We start from the raw sequence: 26,508 nt of genomic DNA on the forward strand, positions 1-26,508 counted from the left end.
CATCAGTACTCTCAAGTAATCTGACAGTATTTTTATATTATTAAAAATGCATATAAAATGGTTGAATAATCACTGACTTCATATTTAACCCCCCAGAGTAACAAAGAATATAAAAATAAAGAACATGCAGTGCATTAGTATGCAATGTTGCTCAGGATTTTCTTGCAGCTTACTTCCTTACACCCTGCTGCCTTTGCAGAGTTCCTACTGTGAGTGCCTTTGGTAGCATAGTCATAACTTGCTCAGTTGGATGAGATTCATCAGTGCACAACCTCCTGCTTTTGCTTAATTTCTAGGAGGGAACATTACTTCTTCAAACAAGGCTGGTGTCGTTTGAAAATTTCTTGGCTTTCATTCAACAATTGTACCCGCAGTGATACAGATTCCATTTGACACACAAAGAAACAGCTTCAACATGAGACTGATATCAGTCCAAGTCTAATGTAATACAGAGATAGAAAAAGGGAGTGGCTGTCTATTTGTTTTAGTCCTGGATGTGAATATGCTTTGAGAAATATTCTTCAGAGGTGTGGGCCAATATTTTGGCTTAATCTACATGCATCTCAAAGAGTTTAAAAACTAAAATTGTAGTATCAGTTTGATTCAGTTACCAGCCATTCATCACCCACTCCTCCCCACTCCCAAGTCCAAGGTTTAAACAACTTTATCCCATTAAGTATAACACAGGGTAGTGCTGGAGTAAAGTCACTTTTTCTTTGTCTCAGTGCCATGAGTTCCATTTTAGCAGAGTCTCAAATGCAAGTGTAATTTTACTTCAACTAACATCAGCCATCCTACAAGTTTTAGCCCTGTTGCTGAAACTTGTTTTCTCCTTAGACTTACCTCCCTATGAAACGATACGAGATTGCCCAAATTCATTGAGGTCAACAGTGAGACATGATTATCAACCCATCAACCTAACCTCAATTTCATTTCAGATCCCAGATATGACAACATACAAAAGAAGCAAGAGTAGACCATTCAGTCCTGTGAACCTGCTCTGCCATTCTTAACTTATTGGCCAATCTGATCTTGGCCTCAACTCCATTATCCTTATGGCTGATCTTTTACTTGTGTGCCCTTTTCCTACACTAAAACTATATCCCTAGATTCCATTAAGCTTCATAAATCTATCAATCTCTCCCTTGAATATACTCAGTGACTGACTGTCCACAACCCTCTTGGTAAGAGAATATCGAAGGGTCACAGCTCTCTTGTTGAAATATCTTCTCATCTCAGTCTTGAATGACCAACTGCTTATGTTCTCTCTATTTGGGGGAAACATGACCTCTCCATTTGGGGGAAACATCATCCCCAGATCCACCATATCAAGCCCCGTAAGAAAGATGTTTGTTTCAATGAAATCATCTCTCTTTCTTCTGAATTTGTCAGCATAAACCCAGACTACTTCATTTCTCTGCACTGGACAGTCTCCCAACTGCTTCGCCATCCTAAGAATCAATCTGGTAAATCTTCTTTGAATACCCTCTGTAGCAAGTATATTCTTCCTTTAGTAGGGAGATAAGACTGATATTATTCCAAACGTGGTCTCACCAGGGCCCTGTATAATTGGAGCAAGACATTCACTCTTGTATGCATATCCTCTTGCAATAAAGGCCAAACATACTGTTTGCCTTCCTAACCGCTTGCTGAATCTTCATGTTAAATTTCAGTAAACTGTGTAGAAGAATACCCAATTCCCGGTACCTTTCAAGCTCTCATCATTTAAAACAATAAGTACTTTGCCTTCCTAATATGAGACCCATATTATCTTTTCTTTTCTACTTATCTAGAGAAGCTTTTATAATCTCCTTTTATATTTCTCGCTAGACTGCTCTTGTATTCTATTTTCCCTTTCCTTATCAATGCCTTGGCGCTCCTTTTCCGAATTCTAAAATATTGCTGGCATCATCATAAGCTTTTTCCTTTGATCTAATATTTTCTTTAACTTCTTTTGATAACCATGGCTGGACCACTTTTCCTGTTGTGTTTCTTTTCCTTAAAGGTAATGTATTTCTTGTGAATTATGTATTAATTCTTTAAATGTTTGCTTTTGCTTATTTACTATCATAACTTTTAATGTAATTTCCCAATCTACCACAGCTAACTCAGCCCCCCCCCCCCCCCCTTCGCAATTTGCTTAATTCAGATTTACGTTTAGGATTGATGCCAAAAATACTAAATAAATACCTCACCAGCCCTAATTATCCTCATTATACTCAGTTAGTTGGGGTAAAATCAGTTTAGAAAATACCTTGTGTAGTCCATCCATGACAACATGAGGCATGTGCTCGTTCAGCATGGCAGCAGAAATAATGACCTCATCCAATGTCTTGTTGTCACTCCATATAGCATAATAAGTTGACTCTTCCTGTCCACAGCAACTGAACAAATGTTGATTAGTGAGAAGCAGCAAATTACATCAGAACATCTTAGACTCTCCCTGTCACCAGTATTGCTATCCCTATCAACCACCCACTCCAACACCACACACCCTTTTCTACATAAATCATAAAGGCAATGCAAAGTGGTTGGGGTGCTTGTCTACATGTCCTCAAATTATAACTTTGTTTCTCTCCAATGCTTCCTGCACTGCTGAGTATTTCTAGGGTTTTTTGTTTTTTTTCCCCCAATTCTCATCTTATGTAATATTTTTCTTTTCAACTGATGGTAATGAACACCACAATAATCATAAAAATAACAATCATAGTTACTACCCTGCATGATTTGAAGGAAAATTTCCTGGTATTGTGCTGCATCACTTGCAGTTTTGGTCACTGGTCTGTGCAGAGGTATTTGACCCTAGGTGTCCCACAGCTGTCATTAATGATTCTGAGTGAAGCTGACAAATTTGGCCAGGGCAGTTTCTGCTGGTAAGTGCACTTGTGGTGAAAACAGCGTGAAGCTCTGTTATGATTATTGTACTCATCCCGATCCTTGTGATTTACAAATCTGCCTTGCCTCGCTCCAGCAATCACCATTTTAATGAGATACTAGAGGGCTGTGCCATAATATTTCTGTCTTTTCAAAGAAATCTTGTAGAATAACAAAGATGTGACTGCTCAATCTCCTTCAACTTTCCTTTCAATATCTTCACAACTCTATTATTGTTCTGCTAATGACAAAAGCAAAACCACTGAGTCCACAACCATGAATTTGTAAAAATATGCAAGATGTAGAGAAGAATTAATTAGTTGCAGACAAGTTCACCTTCCTCAATCTTTCCCTCCTCATGAAATCTTCAAGCTGCCTTACAGTCACTATCATTTGAAAAGAAAACTTCATTATGAGCTTTGTGTTGAGGTCTCACTCCTTGACATCTGAATTTAAAAAAGTGCTGCTCTCGCAACTGATACTGAAGAACTGGGCTATATTTTGCAGTCAAAGTAATAGTAAAGCTTTTAATTGCTTATATGCAAATGCAAAAGAAACTTCACAATGTGAAAAAAATCCACTTAAACTAAAATATAATTCATGCTCAGCAGTGCAGTGGAGCTGGTGCTAGTCAGTGGAACTGGGAAAACGGTGCCAAAGGTTGCAGTGTACTAGTGAGGGTAGTAACAGGAGGATAGGGCAGATGAATGCTGATCAGGAACTGGAACAGGAGGGAGGGATTTACATTCTTGGACCACTGTGATATCTTCTAGGGCAGTGGTTAGCTGTACAAGAGGGACAGGTTGCACCTGAACAGTAAGGGGACCAATATTCTGGCAGGCAGATTTGTTAGAGCTATCTGGGAAGGTTTAAACTAGTCTGGCAGGGGGGTGGGATACAAAGTAGTAGTGTGACAGATGAGAAAGTTAGAGCAAGTGAGTTCAGTTGGCAGGACAGGCAGGGACAAGATAGGGCGCAAGGAAGGTCTGGAAGACTAAACTGCATTTATTTTAATGTAAGAAGCCTGATGGGTAACCCAGATGAACTCAGGGCATGGCTGGGCACATGGGACTTGGATATTATCGCTATTCCAGAAACATGGCTGAGAGAAGGGCAGGACTGGCAGCTCAGTGTTCTGGGGTAAAGATGTTCCAGGAATGATAGAGGTTGGAGGGCAAGTTGCAATTTTGATGAGGGAGAACATCACTGCAGTACGTAGAAAGAATATTCCTGGGGGATCATCCAGTGGGGCTTTTTGGGTGGAACTCAGAAATAAGGGGATGATCACCAATGGGTTTGTATTTTAGGCCCCCCAATAGTCAGCAGGAATTAGAGGAGTAAATCTATAGAGAGATTGCAGATTGCTGCAAGAATAATAGGGTTGTAATAGTGATTTTAACTTTCCTGATATTGACTGGGACTGCCATAATGCTAAGGGCTTGGTTGGGATGGAATTTGTTAAGTGTGTCCGGGGAAAGTTTTCCCATGCAAGATGTAGATGGCCCTACTAGGGGGGGACAACACACAACCTTCTTCTGGGAAATGAGGCAGTGCAAGTGACTGCAGTGTCAGTGGGAGAGCATTTTGGGACCAGTGACCATAATACTGTTAGTTTAAAATAGTTATGGAAAAGGACAGAACTCGTCCACAAGCTAAGGTCCTAAACTGGGGCAAGGCTAATATGGATGGCATTAGGCAGGAACTTGCAAAGGTTGATTGGGAGAAGCTGGGAGGATTAGGTAACCCTGGATGACGAGGGATATTGAGGCTCTGGTCAGGAAAAAGGGCAAATGTCAGGTATAAGCATCTGGGATCAAGCGAATCCCTTGAGTATAAAGGATACAGCAGGACACTTAAGAGAGAAATCAGGAGGGCAAAAAAAAATATGAGACAGCTTTGGCTGATAAAGGAGAATCCTAAGCGATTCTATAAGTATATTAAGAGCAAAATGATAACCAGGAAGAGAATAGGTCCTTGAGGATCAATATGGTTGTTTACATGTGGAGCCACAAGAGATGGGAGAGGTCTTAAATGAATAGTTCTCATCTGTATTTACCATGGAATAAAGTTATGGCAGCTACAGAATTAGGGGAAGAGAATAGCGACGTCTTGAACACAAGAAATAGGAGCAGGAGTAGGCCTGTCGAGCCTGCTCTGCCATTCAATAAAATCATGGCTGATCTGTCTCTGGGCTCAGATCTACCTACCTGCCTTTTCCCCGTAACCCTTAATTCCCCTACTATGCAAAAATCTATCTAACTGTGTCTTAAATATATTTAATGAGGTAGCCTCTACTGCTTCCCTGGGAAGAGAATTCCACAGATTCACTACTCTCTGGGAAAAGCAATTTCTCCTCATCTCCATCCTAAATCTACTTCCCCGAATCTTGAGGCTATGTCCCCTATTTCCAGTCACACCTACCAGTGGAATAACCTTCCTGCCTCTGTCTTATCTATCCCTTTCATGATTTTATATGTTCCTTTAAGATCCCCTCTCATTCTTCTGAACTCCAGTGAGTATAGTCCCAGGCAACCCAATCTGTCCTCATAGGCTAACCCCCTCATTTCCAGAATCAACCTGGTGAACCTCCTCTGCACTGCCTCCAAAGACAGTCTATCTTTCCTCAAGTAAGGAGACCAGAACTGCACACAGTACTCCAGGTGCAGCCTCACCAGTACCCTGTACAGTTGCAGCATAACCTCCCTGCTCTTAAATTCAATCCCTCTAGCGATGAAGGCCAACATCCCATTTGCCTTCTTGATAACCTGTTGCACCTGCAAACCAACCTTTTCTGATTCATACACAAGCATTCCCAAGTCACTTTGCACAACAGCATGCTGCAATCTTTCACCATTTAAATAATAATCTGATCTATTTTTCCTTCCAAAGTGGATGAGCTCACATTTACCAACATTGTACTCCATCTGCCAGGCCCTTGCCCACTCACTTAACCTATCTATATCTCTCTGCAGGCTTTCTGCATCCTCTGCGCAATTTGCTTTTCCACTCAATTTAGTGTTATCAGCAAACTTAGATACGCTACACTCAATCCCCTCTTCCAAATTGTTAATATATATCATGAACAGTTGCAGGCCCAGCACCGACCCCTGTGGCACCCCGCTCACTACTGATTGCCAACCAGAGAAACACCCATTAACCCCAACTCTCTGCCTTCTATTGGTTAACCAATCCGCTATCCATGCTAATACGTTACCCCCAACTCCATGCATCGTTATCTTATGGATAAGTCATTTCTGCAGCACCTTATCGAATGCCTTCTGGGAATCCAAGTTTTCAACATCTACCTGTTCCCCTCTGTCCATTGTGCTCATTATATCCTCAAAGAACTCCAGTAAGTTTATTATTGCCACTTATACCAAGATACAGTGAAAAACTTGTCTTTGTCAAACAGGATCTGCCCTTCCTGAGTTCATGCTGCATCTGCCTGATGGAACCATTTCTATCCAGATGTCTTGCTATTTCTTCCTTAATGATAGCTTCAAGCATTTTCCCAACTACAGACGTTAAGCTAACTGTCCTATAGTTACCGGCCTTTTGCCTACATCCTTTTTTAAACAGCAGCGTGAGATTTGCTATCTTCCAATCTGCCAGGACCTGCCCAGAGTCCAGCGAATTTTGGTAAATTATCGCAAGTGCGTCTACTATAACCTCTGCCATTTCTTTCAGTACCCTGGGATGCATCCCATCAGGACCAGGGGACTTTAGGCCCACTAGTTCGTTCATCACTAACTCTTTAGTGACAGTGATTGTATCGAGGTCCTCAACTTCCATTCGCATCCATAACATCTCTCTTTGACACGTTAGACATATCCTCCACCTTGAAGACCGACACAAAATAGCCGTTCAAGTCTTTGGCCACTTCCACATTACCCAATATTAATTCCCTCTTTTCATCTTCCAATGGACCTATGTTCACTTTAGTCACCTAAATAGGTTTGCTTTATATAACTTAAAAACCTTTTACTATCTGTTTTTATATTTAGTGTTCATATACTTTAATAATCTACCTTCCCTTTCCTTACTTCTTGCTTAGTGGTTCTTTGTTGCTTTTTAAAGTTTTCCCAATCTTCCAGTTTCCCACTACTCTTAACGACATTGTATGCATGAGCTTTTAGCTTGATGCCTTCTTTTATTTCCTTAGTTATCCAAGACTGCCTCTCCCCACCCTTACTGTCCTTGCTTTTGACTGGAATATACTTTTGTTGAGCACCATGAAAAATCTCATTGAAAGTCTTCCACTGTTCTCAACTGTCCCATCATATAGCCTGTGTTTCCAGTCTATGCTAGCCAACTCCTCCCTCATCCTGTTGTAGTCTCCCTTGTTTAGGCATAATACACTAGTTTTAGATCAAACTATTGCACCTTCCATTTGTATGAGAAATTCAATCATACTATGGTCAGTCTTTCCAAGAGAATCCCTAACCACAAGATCAGTAATTTTACCTGTCTCGTTGCACAGGACCAGATCTAAGATAGCATTTTCCCTAGTAGGTTTACTAACGTGCTGTTCAAGAAAGCTATCATGAATGCATTCTATGAAGTCCTCCTCAAGACTGCCTCGAGCAACTTGATTCACCCAATCTATGTGGAAATTAAAGTCCCCCATGACAACTGCCGTCCCATTCTTGCATGCATTGAAACATATCCAAATGACAAAAGAGGTGCTGGCAGTCTAAAAGCACATAAAAGTAGATAAATCCCCAGGACCTGATCAATTGTATCCTAGGTCACTGTGGGAAGCCAGGGAAGAAATTGCTGGAGTCTTGACAGAGATCTTTGTATTATTGTTAGCCATGGGTGAGCCATCAGGAGATTGGAATGTGGCTAATGTTGTGCTTTTATTTAAAAAGGGCTGCAAGGACAAGCTAAGGAACTACAGGCTGGTGAGCCTAACGTCAGTGGTGGAGGGGATTCTGAGAGAAAGAATCTACCTGCATTTGGAAAGGCAAGCTCTGATTAGGGATAGTCAACAAGGCTTTGTGTGTGGGAAATCATGTTTCATGAATTTGATTATTTTTTTTGAAGAGGTGACCAAGAGGATTGATGAGATCAGGGCAGTAGATGTCTACAAGGACTTTAGCAAGGCCCCGCATGGTAGGCTGGTCCAGAAGGTTAGATCACATGGGATCCAGGGTGAGCTAGGCCAGTTAGATACAAAGTTGTTTTGGTGGTAGTAGACAGTTGTTTTTCCAGATTGGAGGCCTGTGACCAGTGGTGTGCTGGGTCCTCTGTTATTTGTCATCTACATTAATGATTTTAATGAGAACGCAGTTGGCATAGTTAGTATGTTTGCCGATGACACCAAAATTGGTGGTACAGTTGACAGTGAAGAAGGTTATCCAATGTTACAACAGATCTAGATCATCTGGGAAAGTGGGTCAAGGAACGGCAGATAGAATTTAACTCTGACAAGTGCGAAGTATTGCACTTTTGTAAATTAAAACAGGGAGAACTTGCACAGTAAATGGCAAGGTTGTTGACCAGAGAGAGTTAGTGGTAGAAGTATATAGTTTCCTGAAAGTAGTGACAAAGGGCTCAGGGCATTGACTACAAGAGTTGGGATGCCACGTTATTGCTGTACAAGACGTTGGTGAGACCACACCTGGAGAATTGTGTGCAGTTCTAGTCACCCAGCCATATGAAGGATGTCATTAAGCTGGAAAGGGTGCAGAAAAGATTCACAAGGAAGTTACAAGGACTGGAGGGCTTGAGGTATAAGAAGCTGGATAAGCTGGGGCTTTTTTCTCTGGAGTGGAGGAGGTTGAGGGGTGACCTTATAGAGGTTTACAAAATCACAAGGGGGATAGATAAGGTGAATAGCCGCAATCTTTCCCCCAGGGCACTAGAGTCTAAAACTAGAGGGTACAGGTTTAAGGTGAAAGGGGAAAGTTTAAAGGGGACCTGAGGGGCAAGATTTTCACACAGAGGGTGGTAGGTACATGGAATAAGCTGCCAGAAGAAGTGGTAGAGGCAGGTACAATTAAAATGTTTAAAAAGGCATTTAGACAGGTACATGCATGGGAAAGGTTTGGAGGGATATGGGCCAAATGCAGGCAAATGGGGCCAGCTCAAGTAGGCAACTTGGTCAGCATTGACGAATTGGGCTGAAAGGCCTGTTTCCATGCTGTAAACTCTATGACTCTAAGTTAATATCCAGATTGTATTGCCCTGCCTTCAGGTTTTCAAAAATTACAATTTGTTCTCTCTCTCAACAAAGAGGCACATTCAAAGGCGAGAAGTTGATGTGTTCACATGATCATTTCAATCTCCACTTAAGCTCAATCTATATCAATCCCATAGCCTTTTAACTGAGTGGTAAATGTTAAGTACTGCAAATTACTATAACTGGCATTGGAAATTAATTATCAAAGGTCCAAAGCTTCATTCCTTCAGCCTATAATTTTTGTCGCCTCTTTGCTCTCTGCATATCTGTTTCTTTATCCAATTTTTTTGTTCCTTCTCTCATTCTGCAATTGATTTAGCATTCAATTCATCCACTTGACTTGTTTCTAGTTCTCAGTCCTTACCAGTTAATTTCATATTCTTTCAATCATATTAGTTAAGGAGATATGCAGTTGGTCCCATATATTCAGTTTCTTTTACTCCAATGTTATTATCTCACACTCTCAGCATTTTGCTATATGAAAAATTCATCCTACCCCATCCTTTCAGATTGTAAAATCTGGTCAGCAAGTCCCAATTTATGCAACTAGGTGGTGTTAGAGAGTTTTGTGCCACCCAGCAGACAAGAGAATTGCAGGGAGTTAGAAGCAGAAGGGACAGGTAAAGGCTATTCAATCCTTTGGCCCACTCAAGTCATGGATTATCTAACCTTCTGCATCATTTTTCCACCTTTCCTCTATAACCATCGACACTCTTGCAGAAAAAGGGCTGTTTCTTGCAGACTTAAAAACTCAAATTATCCCTGTCTTCACAAATTCCCAAGTTTCTGTTAACTTTTGTGCAGAAATGTGCTTCCTTGTTTTTATTTTCCTGAATAAAACTTTATATTTTAAATTTATGCCTTTTTATTCTCAATTTCCCCAGAAGTAATTTCTATGCACCTTTTCTACCAAATTCATTTAATAATAGAACATGCCTCAATATCCTATGGGAATACAGAAAAAGTTAATACAACTTTTTTTTTCCTTGCATACTTTAACTCTCTAATCTCCAGTTTCATCCAAGGTCAATTTATATTTTTTAAGGGGCGATGTCCAAAATTAACTGCAGTATTCTAGATGAAGCCTCTCTAAACCTGAAGCATCATTTTCTCTTGAGATAATTTCCTACCTGTCTAATGGTGTTAATGATTTGTGTATTTGGATTAAATTTCTTTGTTCTTCTAAAGTCTATAGATCTTCACCATTTAGAAAATGCTCTGATTTAACTTCCATTAATCCAAATTGGATGTCTTCACATTTTCCCCACAATGAACTCCAATTGCCAGATATTTGTCCCCTCAACAAACATCTACTTACAGCTCCTTGGTTCCACTTGCCCTACTCGCAATTCTAATTTCTTCCCAACAGCCATAACCCCCACTGAGCCTCATCTCCTCCCCAAGTAAACTTGATACACAACTCAAAATCGCTTCACTATAGTTAGTAATAACAGGAACAAACATTGTCAACTAGGAGACCAGCAGCTTCCCCACAGAAGGCAGTAAGAAAGAACCAAAATAATTTGCTGAGAAACTCTGCTGTCCAAAGTGAACATAGATTATTGATATGGAGGTAGAAAATAGTATGGGGGAAAATGGTCCAATTCATTAACTAAAATAAAATTAATAAAGCAAAGTATTAATAACATCACACATGAGTTTTCAAAGTAACTTCTTATAATAGCCCACAGAGTCATAAATTCCAGCTAATATTTGAAAAGTAAACTATGCAACATATGCCTTTTTATGTATACTTACCACTTTTCCTCTGGATGGTTGTGTACCACATGAATAATCCGGCCTGGAGGGTACAGTGGGACACTGGCAGAAAGTGCAATAGTAAGGTCACTGGGATAGGCCCATTGTCTGTTACTCTGAACGTTAGCTATTTCTTCATCCTCTGGCAGTTCTGATTTAGGAATACATTTGGTGCCACCCATGATAATTCTCCACTGCAGGAAGACATTGTTAAAGAAAAACACTCTGGGGTCATCATAGGAATCACCACACAAGACTACAACAATAAGCAGAGCTCCCATTGTGCCATTTACTGTCCCATCTTGAAAACTCTCACGTTTTTAAAACTCTCAACTTTTTGTGCAAAATTTCATACAATATGCAAACATTAGTTTCTCCGGGCTCTTAATTTTACCTCAAAATCCCAATCCTGCCTTCTCCGTATAACCTTTATCTGCTGAGAGTCTGGTTTAGGCCTTGGTGAAGATAGTGACTTTTTCCCACAGAATGCAAGTTTATAACATAGTGTGTTGCTGTAACACGTCATGAGAATGGAAATTGGCATAGCGAAGGCAATTTTGAATAGTTGAACCTCAAAACTGAAAGAATAGCCTGTACATCAGCTGGTTGTCATTAGATAAGATGAGAGGATCCAGTGAGTAAATTAGTTAGATAAAATCCAGATATTCTCAGACAAATGGTTTGAAATATATTGACTAATTTTACCCAGATTTCCTTGTATGATTTTAAATGCCCCCTCCCCACCACTCCCCAGCCAAATCAAGCTCCTGCCCCCATATCGCTCATGAACCCATCCAAAACATTTCTTCCTGTAATCTACATGCTCCATTCAACAACATCATCCTAAACCATGGTGTCAGTTTTCACATGTATACCGAAGACGTCCAGCTCCTTCTCACCTCCCTCCATCATTAGACTTTCCCTAAACATGAGGTCACTCAAGACTCTTTCCATTCTCCTAACATCTTAAAGTCCTGGATCCATCCAATTCCTCTAAATCGTGCCTCTTGATCAATGCAAATTTAATTATTCCTTCTCCAGTCTCTCCTCTTAGATAACCACTGCCACACTGCCAGCAGATTTTTTTTGCTAATCCCAGACAAAAAAAAATGCTGGTGTTGTGGCATTACATTTTTTATGCAATGCATTCTTTTCCTTTACTTGGAGGTACATTAGCTTATTTCCTAAATCCTTCCCACAATACTGGAAATAATCATCATCTCCACAATCACCCTCCTGAACACCACCAAATACCCATTAGTACTTTCAGCACCTTAACCCACACAAAGTTCAACTGATGTCTTACCCCAGTTTTAGTGAACCTCCATAGACTCCCCATTCTTTTAAGTATTGAATTCAAAATCCTTACACCAATTTACCTGTCTTTCCTTTGCACCCCCCCCCCCACATCCCTTTGCAACCCCATCTTCTTGGGCACGGCCTCCACACATCCAACGTTCTCATCATTCCCTAAAAAACGCATTGTTGCAGTTTCGATTAGTTCACAGAAACATCTTTTTACATTACTGGGAATTTTTAATATTAGAATGTAGTAAGAAAAATCATATAAACACAGACTGATTTCTACAAACAGAGATAAATAGTGAGCAATGATCTTTTCCCCCAGCTATACATAGGTTGCATAATGAACACGTGAAGTTCCCAAAAGAGTAAGCAACTTAAAGAATGAATGTAATGACAACTGAGAAATTTAAAAAAATTACACTTACATGTAATTGTAAGATGGAAGAAAGAAGAATAAAAAAACACCCACCTTGGGTTTATTGCTCTTCTGTAGCACATCAAGCAGGTGTCTACGAAAGACTTCCAGCTGAGATAGCCCAAGCCTGTAGGGACAAATAATTGTTAGAAACTTGCTGCATGGACCAGTAGCTAATAGTGTAGAAAGTTGTCTGTAGCTCTGTAAACCGTAACTAATTGCACACTAATGAAGTATCAACCAATCTATTGAGACCAAGGAACGTGGCTGCACAAGCAGTTATCATTCATTAGAAGTTCATACCCACTAATACAATCCTATAAGCTTATTCCAAGTGCATTGTACTCCAGATAAAATAATTTCATGTGACGTTTTAACTCTTTATTCTCAACCTATTATAAGTTCACCTTACTTAACATTTGTATCCTTTGCCAAATTGAGCAAAGTGCATTTAGGACTGATTTGCTGACTTGGAATTCGGTCTTTTCTGTCAGAAAGTCCCACTTTGGGTAATACATGGCTTTGACCATAACTAATCTGAGTCATTAAATCATAGAGTAGTACAGCACAGAAATAAGCTCTTCAGCCTACAAGTCCATGCTAAAACTCTGCCTTTTAAATTCTATTACTTTTAGTGCTAACTCCAGGTTACACTAATATTTGGTCAAAAACAAGCAAGAAATTCCCAGCTACATTGTTTTAATTACATTAATTTGCTTCATTTGCTCCCTCGTTCATCCTGTTGCCATATTAATTTTATTTTGCAATCCAGAGGCTCTGCTGGCATGTTTCGGTCACAAATCAATTAAAATCTATAATACTGTTTGATTGCACTAAGTCATTAGAGGGTTTAGAGTTTGGTAGGATCATAATTAAATTACTGGACTAGATTCCATTGGCCTAAATCCTTAAATGTGAATTTGAATACTTGTATGACTGTTGGGAAATGTAAATAAATTTGTAAATTTTTGTAAAGACTGAATACCCTCCTGCTCCATTGTAACTTTTTTGCAATTCTGTGTTTTAATTTGCATTTACCTCTGAGAAATATCACATTTTTTTAATTAGGTAATGCCACTCTGCAACTGGTTATTTAAATGTCCCAGAAAGCATCATATTTGTTTCATTACCACAGACTTTACAGTTTTGGCTGGATTTCAGTCCAAAGCTCTCAAAAGTAACTAGGTAAATAATTATTCCAGGTGCTACACATACAAAACATTGATTAAATGACAAATTGTAAAACAATAACAACAATTGAATATAGCTAGTTCATGCAAAACCAAACCCTCAAGATCTTTGAATGTATAAAAATCTTAGCAGAGAAGTAAAACTGCAAATAACGAAGGATTACAGAACATACTAAAATGGAGTTATCAATTAGCAAAGCTAAAGAAGATTTCTCAACTTACCTTGGTACCAGGTCCTTCCCCAAGATAACGGATGTCACAAACTCCTTAGAATATTCCATTGCATCGCAGCTAAAGGATTAGATTATTGGAATTATTAGGAAGGAACTGTTAAATTGGTTAACCTTCATTAAAATGATCAGAAACATGTGATGTAAAATGATACAGAATGTTCAGAATAACAAAGACACAGACAATTATACAAATCCAAATACAGATCTAAAACACATGCATTTTCTAGGTTTTGATGTAGAACAATATGGATATTTTCTTTCTTTCTTCTACTTTTGAATACAACTATTTCTCCTCTGATACTATTCCACTGACACCAACAACCTTCATGTATCTTGCCCCAGTAGGTATTCTTTATTTGAGGATTTATACTGTGAGCATCAGCAGATTTGATCTTGAGAAATCACCTCAAACCTCAATATTGTCCTCATCCAATATCCACACCTACCAGCAATTCTAGGATTAGTGGAATAGAATTAAGATGGAATTTTACTAATCTAGATACACAAGACAAATTATAATGTAAACCTCACTAATAGTTTGTCCTGGTCCAACCACATAGATACTCTGGCCAAGAAAGCACACCAGAGCCTCTACTTCATCAAAAGGCTAAGGAAATTCGGCATGTCCCCGTTGACCCTCACCAATTTTTAAAGATGTGCTGTCGGAAACATCCTTTCCGGATGCATCACAGCTTGGTATGGCAATTGCTCTGCCCAAGACCGCAAGAAATTGCAGCGAGTTACAGACACAGCTCAATCATCTCAAAAACCAGCTTCCCCTCCATGTATGTATATACTTTACACTGCCTTGGAAAAGCATCCAGCATAATCAAAGGCAACCCCCCCCCCCCCCCCACCCCAGACATTCTCTCTTCGACCTCCTTTCATTGGGCAGAAGATACAAAATCTTGAAAACATGCACCACCATGCTCAAGGACAGCTTCTATCCCAATGTTATAAGACTCTTGGATGGACCTCTTGTACATTAAAGATGGACTCTTGACTCAACAATCTACCTTATCATGGCCCTTGCACCTTATTGTCTACCTGCACTTTCTCTGTAACTGTAACACTACATTCTGTATTCTGTTATTGCTTTTCTCGACAACAGACCCAACCAGATCCCCTCCATTGTCACCCTCCTGTCTGGCAGAACTGATACCCTCAACAAATTCTCTTTAGGCTCCTTCCACTTTCTCCAAACCAAAGGTGTAGCCACAGGCACTCACGTGGGCCCCAGTGATCCCTGCCTTTTCATCATCTATGTGGAACAGTCCATGTCCCAAGTCTACACCAGTAACGCTCCCCAACTCTTTCTCCGCTACATTGACAACTGCATTGGGGTCTCTTCCTGCACCCATGCTGAGCTCGTCATTTTCATCAACTTCACCTCCAACTTCCACCCTGCCCTCTAACTTATTTGGTCTGTCTCCGACACCTCTCTCTCCTTTCTGGATCTGTCCCCATCTCCAGAGACAGATTAACCACAGATATCTTTTACAAACCTGTTGACTCCCACAGTTTCCTTAACTACACCTCTTCCCACCCTGTCATTTGCAAGGATGCCATCCCCTTCTCCCAGTTCCTCCATTGCATCTGTTCCCATGATGAGGCTTTCCAGTCCAGGACCTCCGAGATGTCCTCTCTTTTCAGTAAACAGGGTTTCCCTTCCACCACTATCAATGCAGCCCTCACCTGTATCTCCCCCATTTCCCACACGCCTGCCCTCACCCCATCCCCACGCCCCCCCCCCAACGACATAACAGGGACAGGATTCCTTATCCTTACCTACCATTCCACGAGTCTCTGCATCCAATACATCATTCTCCACAACTTCCGCCACCGCCAAGCACAACTCCTATCATCGCCCCCCCCCCCCCCACCGCCCCTCCGCAGGGATTGCTCTCTCTGCGACTCCCTTGTCCACTCGTCCCTACCCATTGATGACCCTCCTGGCACTTATCCCTGCAGTAGAACTAAGTGCTACACCTGTCCCTACACCTCCTCCCTCACCACCATTCAGGACCCTAGACAGTTCTTCCAGGTGAGGCAGTGCTTCACCTGTGAATCCAAGGGTGTCGTTTATTGCATCTGGTGCGGCCTCCTCTACATTGGAAAGACCCAACGCAGGTTGCACGACCACTTCGTCGAGCACCTTCGCTCCGTCCACCGCAAAAGCAAAGATCTCCCAGTGGCCAGCCACTTAATTCCACATCCCACTGCCATACTGATGTGTCTGTCCACGGCCTCCTCTACTGCCATGTTGAGGGCAGATGCAGGTTGGAGGAACAACACCTTATATTCCGCCTTGGTAGTCTCTAACCTGACGGCCTCAACATCGATTTCTCCAACTTCTGGTAACCCCTCCCCTCCCTTTGTCTTCCCTCCTTTCTGTGGCCACTTCACCACTTCTCTTTCCCCTACCCCACCCTCATGACCTGCCCATTTATTCCCCACCTCCTTCCCTTTATTCCATGGTCTACTATCCTCTCCTGCTGAATTCCTTCTTCAGCCCTTTGCCTCTTCAACCTATCAGCTTCTTATACCACTCCCTTTCATCCTCCCTCCCCCACCCACCTACCTTCCCCCTCTCACCTATCACCTGCCAGCCTGTGCTGCTCCTGCCCCTCCTCTGACCACCGTATTCTGGCTTCTGCCCTCTTCCTTTCCAGTCCTGAAGGGTCTCGACCTGAAACATTGACTGTTTATTTCCCTCCATAGATGCTGTCTGACCTGAGTTCTTCCAGCATTTTGTGTGTGTTGCTCAATGTACTTGTGTTTCGAAATGATTTGATGGATGGCTTGCAAAACTAAGTTTTTCCACTGTATCTCGGTACATGAGACCATAATAAACCAAATTCAACTCCAATATCTGAAAATGTAATTAAAACATCATGGAATGTGGGCCAGAACTGGGATACAGTAATCTGCGATGCTCAACATTGCATCTAAGAGCACTGTGAGAGCAGCTCCATCACATGGCCTGTGATGGTCCACCACCTTCTGAAAGTTAGGAATAGACAATAAATGCTGGCCCTACCAATGATGTTGGTGATTAAATTAAAAAAAAAAGCCAGATGCAGACACAGTACTTTTATGTAGCAGCTTTCCTCACACTGGTGCTACATTGCTCAAAGCATATCATTTTGATAATAAGCTAATAATGGAATCATACAGCATGGAAACAGGCTCTTCGGCCCCCAAGTCTGATCAACCATCATGCACTCATTTACACTAATCCCATTTTATTATTCCCATCAACTCTCACCAGATTCTACCACATACCTACACACCAGTGGAAATTTACAATGGCCAATTAACCGAGCAGCCCACAGATCTTGGGGTGTGAAAAGAAACCGGAGCATCTGGAGGAAACCCATGCGGTCACATGGAAAGCCTGCAAACTCTGCACAGACAGCACCAGAGATCAGGATTGAACCTGGGTTGCTGGAGCTGTGAGGCACCGGCTTCACTTGCTACACCACTTGTAACCGTCCGCCATGAAGTGCTGTCCACAGTAATGTTGTGTCCCTTTAAAACTCAAAATATTTTGTAAACTGTACTTTTGCTTATTCAAAGTATAGTGGTTTGGAGGGAGATGTATCCATATGGTTACTATTTTTGGTGCGGTTTTCTGGGCGAAGATGATATGCAACACATTAATAGGCTTATATGGAGACACAAAAAAGACTGCAGACACTGGGAATTTGTGAAAACATCGACATCTATTTCCCTCCATGAATGTTGCCTGACCCACTGAGTTCCTCCAGTGTTTTGTGTGTGTTGCAATAGGATTATATGGACTTACCTAAGAAGACCCCCAGGTGGAGAGTAAGCATAACAGTGTAGAGTAGGATATTGTGGTCTGAGCAGGAAGGAAAGAATAGCTGCAGTTCCAGCTCCTAAAGAATGTCCAACCACAACTAATCCGTAATGTTTGGTCCCTTTCCCCTGTTGGTAGGCAAGAGAAACACAAAGGTTGGTAAAATCATTTTTGTTTTGTCTTTATTTCACCTGTCAACTTGTGGGCATAAAAGGCTGCTGACCAAACGATAAACTTTTTCTTTTAATTTGATTATGAAATTATTAATTTAATTTGAATTGCTTGGTTATACAGTTCCAATTCACTGTCAACTATCTATTTTAACGACAGATGGAACAAGTGTAAGGATTTTTTTCTAAGTATTCAGTAAATATTAAAACCACGCCTTTGGATTCCACGAAGAGTCCAGTAATGGAACACAGTTATAAATTAGCTTCTCCAAATCTGTTGGTAAATCTCAGGACCTCAACATATACAGAATATACTTCAGTTAAATGGGTGAATGCTGGTACTTCCCAATGTCCTTGAAACAAAAACAAAGTGCTGGAAATGCTCAGCAACCAGGCTGCATCTGTGGGAAAAGAAACAGAGTCAACATTTCAAGTCAAAGTCTCTTACCCAGAATTGAAAAGGAGCCAAAAGAAGATTGTAAATCTGCAGGGAAGGTGGGGGAAGGAGATGTCTCCGATGGGTACAACTGGGGTAAACAAGGTATCTAGTCAGTGAGTAAATAGGAGTAGTTGCAGGGCAAGAACATAGACAAGAGGACCTTGACAAAAGAATGTGGGAGTTGAGAAATGCAAAGGAGGAGGACAACACAGGTCAGGCTGGGCATGTCCTTCGCTCCCTGGGAGAAACAAAAAGGAAGGGAAAAAAATGAAGGGGAAAAATTTGTTGCTTCACCTGGAAAAATTGTTTGAGTCCCTGGATCCCATATTTCACCCATTTCCCAAGCCCCTGCACTCACCCTTTCTCCTCTGGGTCAGAAAAAAGATAGACTTCCCCTGGTCTTCACCTTCCACCCCACCAGCCCCTGCATAACAGATCATTCTCCGCAATTTCTGCCATCTTCAAAGAGAGTTCACCACAGACACATATTCCCCTCTCCTTCCCTTTCAGTATTTCACAGGAATTGTTCCCTTCACAACTCCATGGTCCACTCTTCCACTCCCACCAAACACTCCCTTCTTGCAGCACTTTCTCTTGCAACAGCCAGCAATACAACACATGCCCTTTCACCTCTTCCCCTCTCACCATCCAGGAGAGTCTTTCCAGGTAAAGCAGAGATTCACATGCACTTCTTCCAATCTGGCATACTATGTTCCAATGTAGAGGACACCACACTGTGAACATGGAAAAACCAACACAGATTGAATGATTGCTTTGCGGAACACCTGCGATCAGTCCACAGGGGTGACCCAGAGCTTCCCATCGTCTGCCACTTTAATTCCTCAGCCCACTCCCTATTGGTCTGCGTCCTCCTGTACTGTCAACGTGAAGCCCAATGCAAGCTTTAGGAACAGCAACTCATTTTCCATCTGGATGTGTTGCAGCCTTCCAGACTCAATTTTGAATTCTACAACTTCAGGTAACTTGATTTTTCGGTCTGCATTATTAGCCCCCCTGCCTTTTGTCTTCCCTCTAGGAGTGGAAGGCATCTGTTGGGCAATTTCCACATTCTTTTGTCTATGTTCTCTTGTCTATGTTCTCACCCTCTATCAGCTCCCATTCACTCATTGACCGCAAAACTTATCTCCCAGTCACCCTGGTTTAACCTCTTTGAGGTATCGCCCTCCCCCACCCTCCCTGCAGCTTAACGAGCTTCCTTTGTCTACTTTTTAGTTCTGAAATGTTGATTCTTTTTTCTCAGATGCAGCCTGAACTCGCATTTTCTGTTTTTGTCTACCATTTTTTGATTTTCACCAATGTTTCCGAATACTTCTGACATTCAGAAACATTCCAAAAGTATTGAAATATTCGAACCTTAATCTTTAAAAAAAATAAAGATTATTTTTAAAAATACAAAAACATATATTCAAAAAGCATTAAATAATTTAAAAAAATAACTTAAACTTACCTTGATTTCTGCTAGCCATTTCTCTCTTTTGGAATGAACAGATATATTGTTCCCGTGCCAGATCTACCTGCAACTTTATAGTCTGCTGGCCGTCACCATGGGGTTCACACACGTCAGTGTGGGATTCACAAATTTATGCCATGAAATGCCAGCAGTTACATGCAGAGCTGCCTGCATTTCCCCGCAAATTTTGGGCTATAATCTTACTCACTTCTAACATGGTCAACTGCGAACACAGATCCACTGAATTAGCTCAGTTGTTGTGTTGATTAGCTGATTGCCAACAGTGTGTATAATCAAAAGCTTACAGACAAGAAGCTTCCCATTAATTGGCCTTGCCTAAACTCAGCTGTCAGTCACTTTATTCAGAAATTGACTTTGACAGTGGTCACCGTACTAGATGTTTGTCCTAATTATTTGCAGCTGTGTAAAATTAGCATTTAGGACCAAGAGTAATCAAGGACACTATTTCATAAACTCACATCACTGATTCTCCATCTGGCTGATATTAGCACTGTAAGCCAGGGATGCCACATTAATGTCTTTGATTTACCATGCTGCAAAATATATTTCCATAACTCTCAAATAAATCATCAGTAAACAATATTAGTCATGTATGTGCACTGTGATCAGCCACAACTATGCTGTATTTTTCCCCAACAGTGACCAATGTGAAAATTTTATCTGCATTCATAAAGCTCTATTTGTAGCAATCTGGACAGTGGCCATATGACAATTTTCCCCTGCTGACAAGAATTGAGAAACCAATTAAACTCTCTCTATCACTGCTGCAACACAAACTCAGAAAACTTACAATTAGTCCCAAAATCTTTTTTTGTCTACATGAGTCATTTATTCACAGGGGAAATGTGAAATATCTTGGATGCTACAGTTATTGCACCATCCATTTTCACCAAGGATCCACTAGGTAAAGAATGATGCACGAGGAAACTGTACAACCAAATTCAGAACTTGCCACCAGATTATTCCAGTGATACAGCATGTAAATCTTGTGATTTGCTGCTATTAATACTATATTTCTAATACAATCTGTTTACTTAAGTTTTCAAAGCAAATTGTTAAATGCAATGATCCTTATGTGAAACAATGTGGGTGATCTTCTAAAGCAACCGCCTTCAAGACCAATTCATTCCATCATTTACTTTGCCTCACCTCCTCTGCTCTGTACCTTATCCACTCACCATCACCTCTGTGCAGACTGATCTACATCATGTCTAACCTGGCAGCATCAAGCCACTGGTCTAAGATCTCCTCGTGACTTTGTTTCTCACAAACACGGAAGGGTACTAAAAGCACTGAGTTAATAACCTCTTCCAGCTCTTTAACCTGCCAGGATCTCAATCCTCCTTCAGAGTCATAGAGTCATCTTGTAGCACACAAATAGACTTTTTCGCACATCACATTCATGCCAACTTTTTTGCCATCGAGACTAATCCCATTTGTCTACATTAGATCCATATCGTTCTTTGTCTTGCCTATTCAAGTGTCTAAATGACTCTTAAACGTGACTGTATCTGCCTCCACCATCTCCTCTGGCAATGTTCCAGATATCGACCACTCTCTGTGAAAAAAAAACTTTCCCCTCAAATCTCATTTAAAACTTGTTCCTCTCACCTTAAATCTATGCCCTCTTATTTTTGATACCTCCTTGCAAGTATATTGGTTCCCTTCCAGTTTAGATGCAACCTGTCCTTCTTGTACAGGTCCCACCTGCCCCAGAAGCCATCCAGTGATCCAAGTTCCTTTGCAGCACCTCTTTGGCCATGAATTCTATCCTCCTATCTCTACCCACACTAGCACATGGCACTGGGAGTAATCCTGAAATTATGACCCCAGAGGTCCTGCTTTTAACAATATTCTGCCTAACTCCCTAAACTTACTTGGCAGGCCTCATCCTTCTTTCTACCTATGTCGCTCGTACCAATGTGTACTGCAATCTCTGTCTGCCCTCTCTCCCCCTTCAGAATGTTCTGTACCCAGTCCAAGACATCCCTGACCCTGGCACCAGAGAGGTAACATTCCATTCAGGAGTCTCACTCTCGCCCACATAAGTGCTTGTCCGTTTCCCTCACTAATAAATCCCCCACCACTACTGCTCACCTAGGCTCCTTCCTTCATCTTCACTGTGCAGAGCCAGCTAAAGTGCCACAAGCTTGGCTGCTGCTGCTTTCCTCCAAGAGGCCATCTCCCCCAACATATCCAAAACAGTACGTTTCAATTCTGGCCACTTCATTGAAAATTTATGACACAGGAGGCCATTCGTGTTCACATCTGTCAAAAAGAATGAGCAATTTGGGCCCTCAGCTCATCTATTCACTATACATTTTCCAACTAAATTTTCCAACTTTGTTTGCTCTGTTTCCCAAACTCACTCAGTAATTTTCTACCTATCATTTCCATATCTGTTTTTTCTCCATTGGAATCTACGCCCAGCTTCCAAGCAAGGCTAATCTTGCATCACAGATTTTAATTGCATCATGGCTTAGATTCCGAAGTCTGGAATTCCTGTCCCCTTTCAGAAGTGAGAACAATGCACAAAGGCAAATATATTGTGCAAATTAGCACTACCAACCTTTGTGAATTCCATGGTACAAATGTTTAAAGACAGACAGTAGCAGAAGGTTAAAAATCTGACCAGTCATGTTTTAAATAATGGAATCCCAGATTTTATAACTGCAGCAATGCAATGGACTGAATTTTGCTGGTAAATGACATTAGTTCTCTTCAGAACTGCTAGCATTTAAGCAGTTAAGTGCAGCAAGTCTGGGACCTCTATGCATGCGTGGTCAGACATGGTTCGAACCTACACACCAGAAGTGATGCCTTATCTCTTAGTGTGGTCCACCATTGGACTCTAAATTCTCCAGCATCTCGCTGATGTAGGATTCCCCAGGTGGTGTTTGACCTGGCACAGGATCCCAAAGCCCATTTACGTCAGTGAGGATTACGGAGCTGCAGGGGATTTCATCATCGAATTGCAAGAAAAGGAGTGATTAACATTTCAAATTGGTGCCCTTTATCCAAAATAAATCACATCTGACATTCAACTAAAGCATAGTTGAAACCCTCCCCTTCTCTCTCTTCAGAATAGCACCAATCATTGTGCTTATTTCTTCCTATACTTTACAACATGAGTTGTACCTTACCAGGTCACGGCCAAAGGCTTGAGAGAGAATCATCTCCTGTTCCAGTTTCTTCTTAATATATTCAGCAGATAGAACCATTCCCTGTTAAGGGAGCAAAATTCTTGTAAAAATAGTAAAATCTGAAACAACAGCAAGTTCTTGATTTGGTTGATAACAATGAGTGGTTAAAAATTAGAAAAAGAAGAAAATGAATGAACAATTAAAATCTACCTCCAAACCTGAAATACACGACTCAAACCTTCCTATTTTCACTGTCATCAGATTTCTAGTGAAAGGACAGTCGGTGAAATCCTGCTATTGCAGCACTTGGTCAGGAAAGGGAATGCTTCGTGACAGCTGATGATTCTGCCTTATACATGAGAAGAATCAGTTGAACTATTCAAGGCATTTTTTACTTACATATTTTGTTTGTTTTTTTGGAGAGCGACTTCTACTCCTTGCAAGCCATGTTGGGATCAGACCCTTATTGGCAAATGAGGCTTCTTTCATTATTAACCCAGCAAACCTGACATTTATTTAGCTTCAACCCAGCACCAAACTTGTAGACTAATTTTTTTTTTACCAATAATGTGCTTTTTGACAATTCGATATTATATTATTTCAACCTCTTTGGTCGCATCCACAATAGCAGCAAGCTACAAATACATGGCACTCTCTCCCTTGACTGTCCTCCTTATATAGCAAGTTGTTTGTGTGGGTCTAAATGTACACTTTATTGATCTTCAATATCTGCTATATCAAGCTGTCTGCAATGAGAAAGATTACAAAGAGAGGGAATATGAGGAATGTCTTTTCAGAGATGCAGTGTGTAGACTGGCTACTTCTGTAATGTAAAGTTTAACAATTCTCAAAGGAGAAAAGATGGCAGGGAAGAGCCATGTACTTACAAATGGGTGCATTTTATCCGGAATAGCAGTGAATTATGAAAAGTCAGTCTGTTTGAAAGCAATAATCTTTACTATTGTAACTAGGTCTACGCATACAAAATGCTGGAGGAACTGAGCAGGTCAGACAGCATCTATGGAGGGAAATAAACAGTTGACGTTTCGGGTCGAGACCCTTCATCGGGACTGGAAAGGAAGGGGGCAGAAGCCAGAAATAAGAAGGTCGGGGAGGGGGAGGAGCACAGGCTGGCAGGTGATAGCTGAGTCCAGGTGAGGGGGGAAGGGTAGGTGGGTGAGGGAGGGGGGGATGAGGAGCGAGGTAAGAAGCTGAGAGGTGACAGTCTCCAACCTGATGGCCTCAACATCGATTTCTCTAACTTTCAGTAACCCCGCCCCTCTTCCCCACCCTCTCTTTTTCCCCTTTGTCTTCCCTCATTCCCGTGGACCCCTCACCCCTTTTCTTTCCCCTCCCCTGCCCTCATTACCTGCCCATGGTCTACTGCTCCTTCCTACCAGGTTCCTTCTTTTTCAGCCCTTTGCTACCTATCACCTCTCAGCTGCTTGCATCACTCCCTTTCATCCCCCCTCCCCCACCCACCTACCCTCTCTTGTGTCTCATTTATTAGGTCTAGATGCTCAGCACATCTTTGCTTGGTTTCTCAAATTAATCACTGTACCACAGATGTTAAACAATTTTAACTGGTAATTTGAAATGCATGTACTTTTCAATTATAACAACTAAATTAAAAGAGAAAATAAAACACTTATAGACACAGAAAGAGAAAGAAGATTAATAAATCAAGAAATACAAATTTTAAAGAAGTATTTTTAAGTTTGTAAAATAGGGATGTAAAATACAGGAAAAGCAAATCACAAAAAAGACACACTACAAAATGGAAGAAAGCCAGGTGAAGTTAATGATCTGAAAGAAAGACTGCAAAGAGTCTGAAATATTCTGTCAGATAATGATATTGCAGGCGTAAGTTTTAATAATATTTAAAATATATTAAAAATCCTGGCTGGAAGAATTGTATTTATGATGAGCAAAATAACCTCCTCAATCCAAAGCAGCTATCATTATAATGGTGAATTAATAATCAGTGCAATAAACTAGCTTTCTGAGCTAAGAGCTCCTCTCAATCATTTTATTAATGCTACCTGATGATACTATGAAAAAATGAGTATTTTATTTTGATTGAAATATTTGATCTGAGAATAAGAGACATTGGATATCTACATTAGAGTGTTCCACTCCTAATAATAACATTGAATTTACAAAATTTTAAACAAAGTCTATATACTCACTATTCAACACTGCTCACAATAAACTAAAAGATATATTACTTTATAAAGATGTAAATATTATCATTTAACTTCCACTTGATAAAGAGTAAATGTGTTTGTACGGGGAAGGATGCTATGTAATTTGCTTAATTAACAAAATGAATTATTCAGGTATTGAAGATCAATAAAAGTCTGGTATTTTCTTCATGGCTATTTCAAATGACAAAATTCTATTCACCTTATGACCAAGCCAAGTTCCATGATGTCCCTCTACTGGTAATCGTTCAGCATCTCCAGTCAAATCAGTCAGAGCATCCTGTCAGCAGAATTAGAACACTTCAGAACATGTATAAATACATATAAAAGCATGTCTTTGGTTGCCAGTCTTAGCTAGTTTTTGCTCTATTTGTTTCATTTTCTTTACTTCCTTGGATTTTGTTACAGGTTTAGGTAGATAACAATTCCTTTACCCACATAATCAACTTAATTGTCAACCCAGGCAATTTAATAACAGGCTTTTTCAGCACAATGGTTATGACCAACCTTGGGTCTCTTCTCAAATGGGTAGAAGTGTTCTTCCAACCATAAATCATCAGATAGCAAATCATATACTTTGAGAATCTGAAGTTAATAGTAATAACATTATTCTCAAAATTTCTGATGCAGTTATGGATCATTAAGTTCATATTAACCAGACTTCAAATCTGAGATATTCTAGTCTGTATAACAGCGACTTTACCCAATAACCTCCTGTTAAAACTTCAAAAATCACAAGATGACAACTTCAGAATCCCAGATTGAAGTCAATATGCCATGCTAAACCAGAATAATATATTGAAATTAACAACCAGTAATTAAAGAAAAAAATACTGAAGACAGGAAGGGGTAAAGACCAAAAATCTGTTCATGACTCCCTGATATTAATGACCTGCATGGATTACCTACTTTTCACCCTGCTCCCTGCTAATCTGTAACATTCAGTATTTATGAATACTGCTATTATCTTAAGTCCTCAGTGCATGATGCATTTGGAAGACAATTTGTTCACAGCCTAAACATTGTACTCTAAAAAAAGACTGCAATGAGACTTTCAACATATTTTATTCTAAATTGTTTGCACACGTTTGTTGGTTACCTGACCTTATCTGGCTATATGTAGGTGTGGACAAACAGTGGTATCTAGAAATGTGTGCATACATATCTGGCCACATATGATTTAGATGATAACGTGGTAAATTGGGTCAGCAAATTTGCAGATGACACAAAGATTGGGGCCGTAGTGGACAGCGAGGAAGGCTATCAAAGCGTGCAGCG

The 26,508-nt window shown here is 40.6% G+C and overlaps 1 protein-coding gene across 2 annotated transcripts in view; it reads right to left on the reverse strand.

The window, feature by feature from the left end:
• The window catches only part of dagla (diacylglycerol lipase, alpha), a 190,646-nt gene that overhangs the window by 19,932 nt on the left and 144,206 nt on the right, over window positions 1-26,508 (reverse strand). For both annotated transcript variants that reach the window (XM_052029291.1, XM_052029292.1), the window contains 7 exons: window positions 25,433-25,510; window positions 23,027-23,107; window positions 17,768-17,910; window positions 13,949-14,017; window positions 12,591-12,663; window positions 10,817-11,010; window positions 2,255-2,384 (listed from right to left, as the gene is read on the reverse strand). In XM_052029291.1, coding sequence (XP_051885251.1) covers window positions 2,255-2,384; window positions 10,817-11,010; window positions 12,591-12,663; window positions 13,949-14,017; window positions 17,768-17,910; window positions 23,027-23,107; window positions 25,433-25,510 — 768 coding nt within the window. The remainder of the gene's footprint in view (window positions 1-2,254; window positions 2,385-10,816; window positions 11,011-12,590; window positions 12,664-13,948; window positions 14,018-17,767; window positions 17,911-23,026; window positions 23,108-25,432; window positions 25,511-26,508) is intronic.

The sequence above is a fragment of the Pristis pectinata genome, chromosome 14, assembly GCF_009764475.1.
Source record: "Pristis pectinata isolate sPriPec2 chromosome 14, sPriPec2.1.pri, whole genome shotgun sequence".
Taxonomy (NCBI): Eukaryota; Metazoa; Chordata; class Chondrichthyes; order Rhinopristiformes; family Pristidae; genus Pristis; species Pristis pectinata.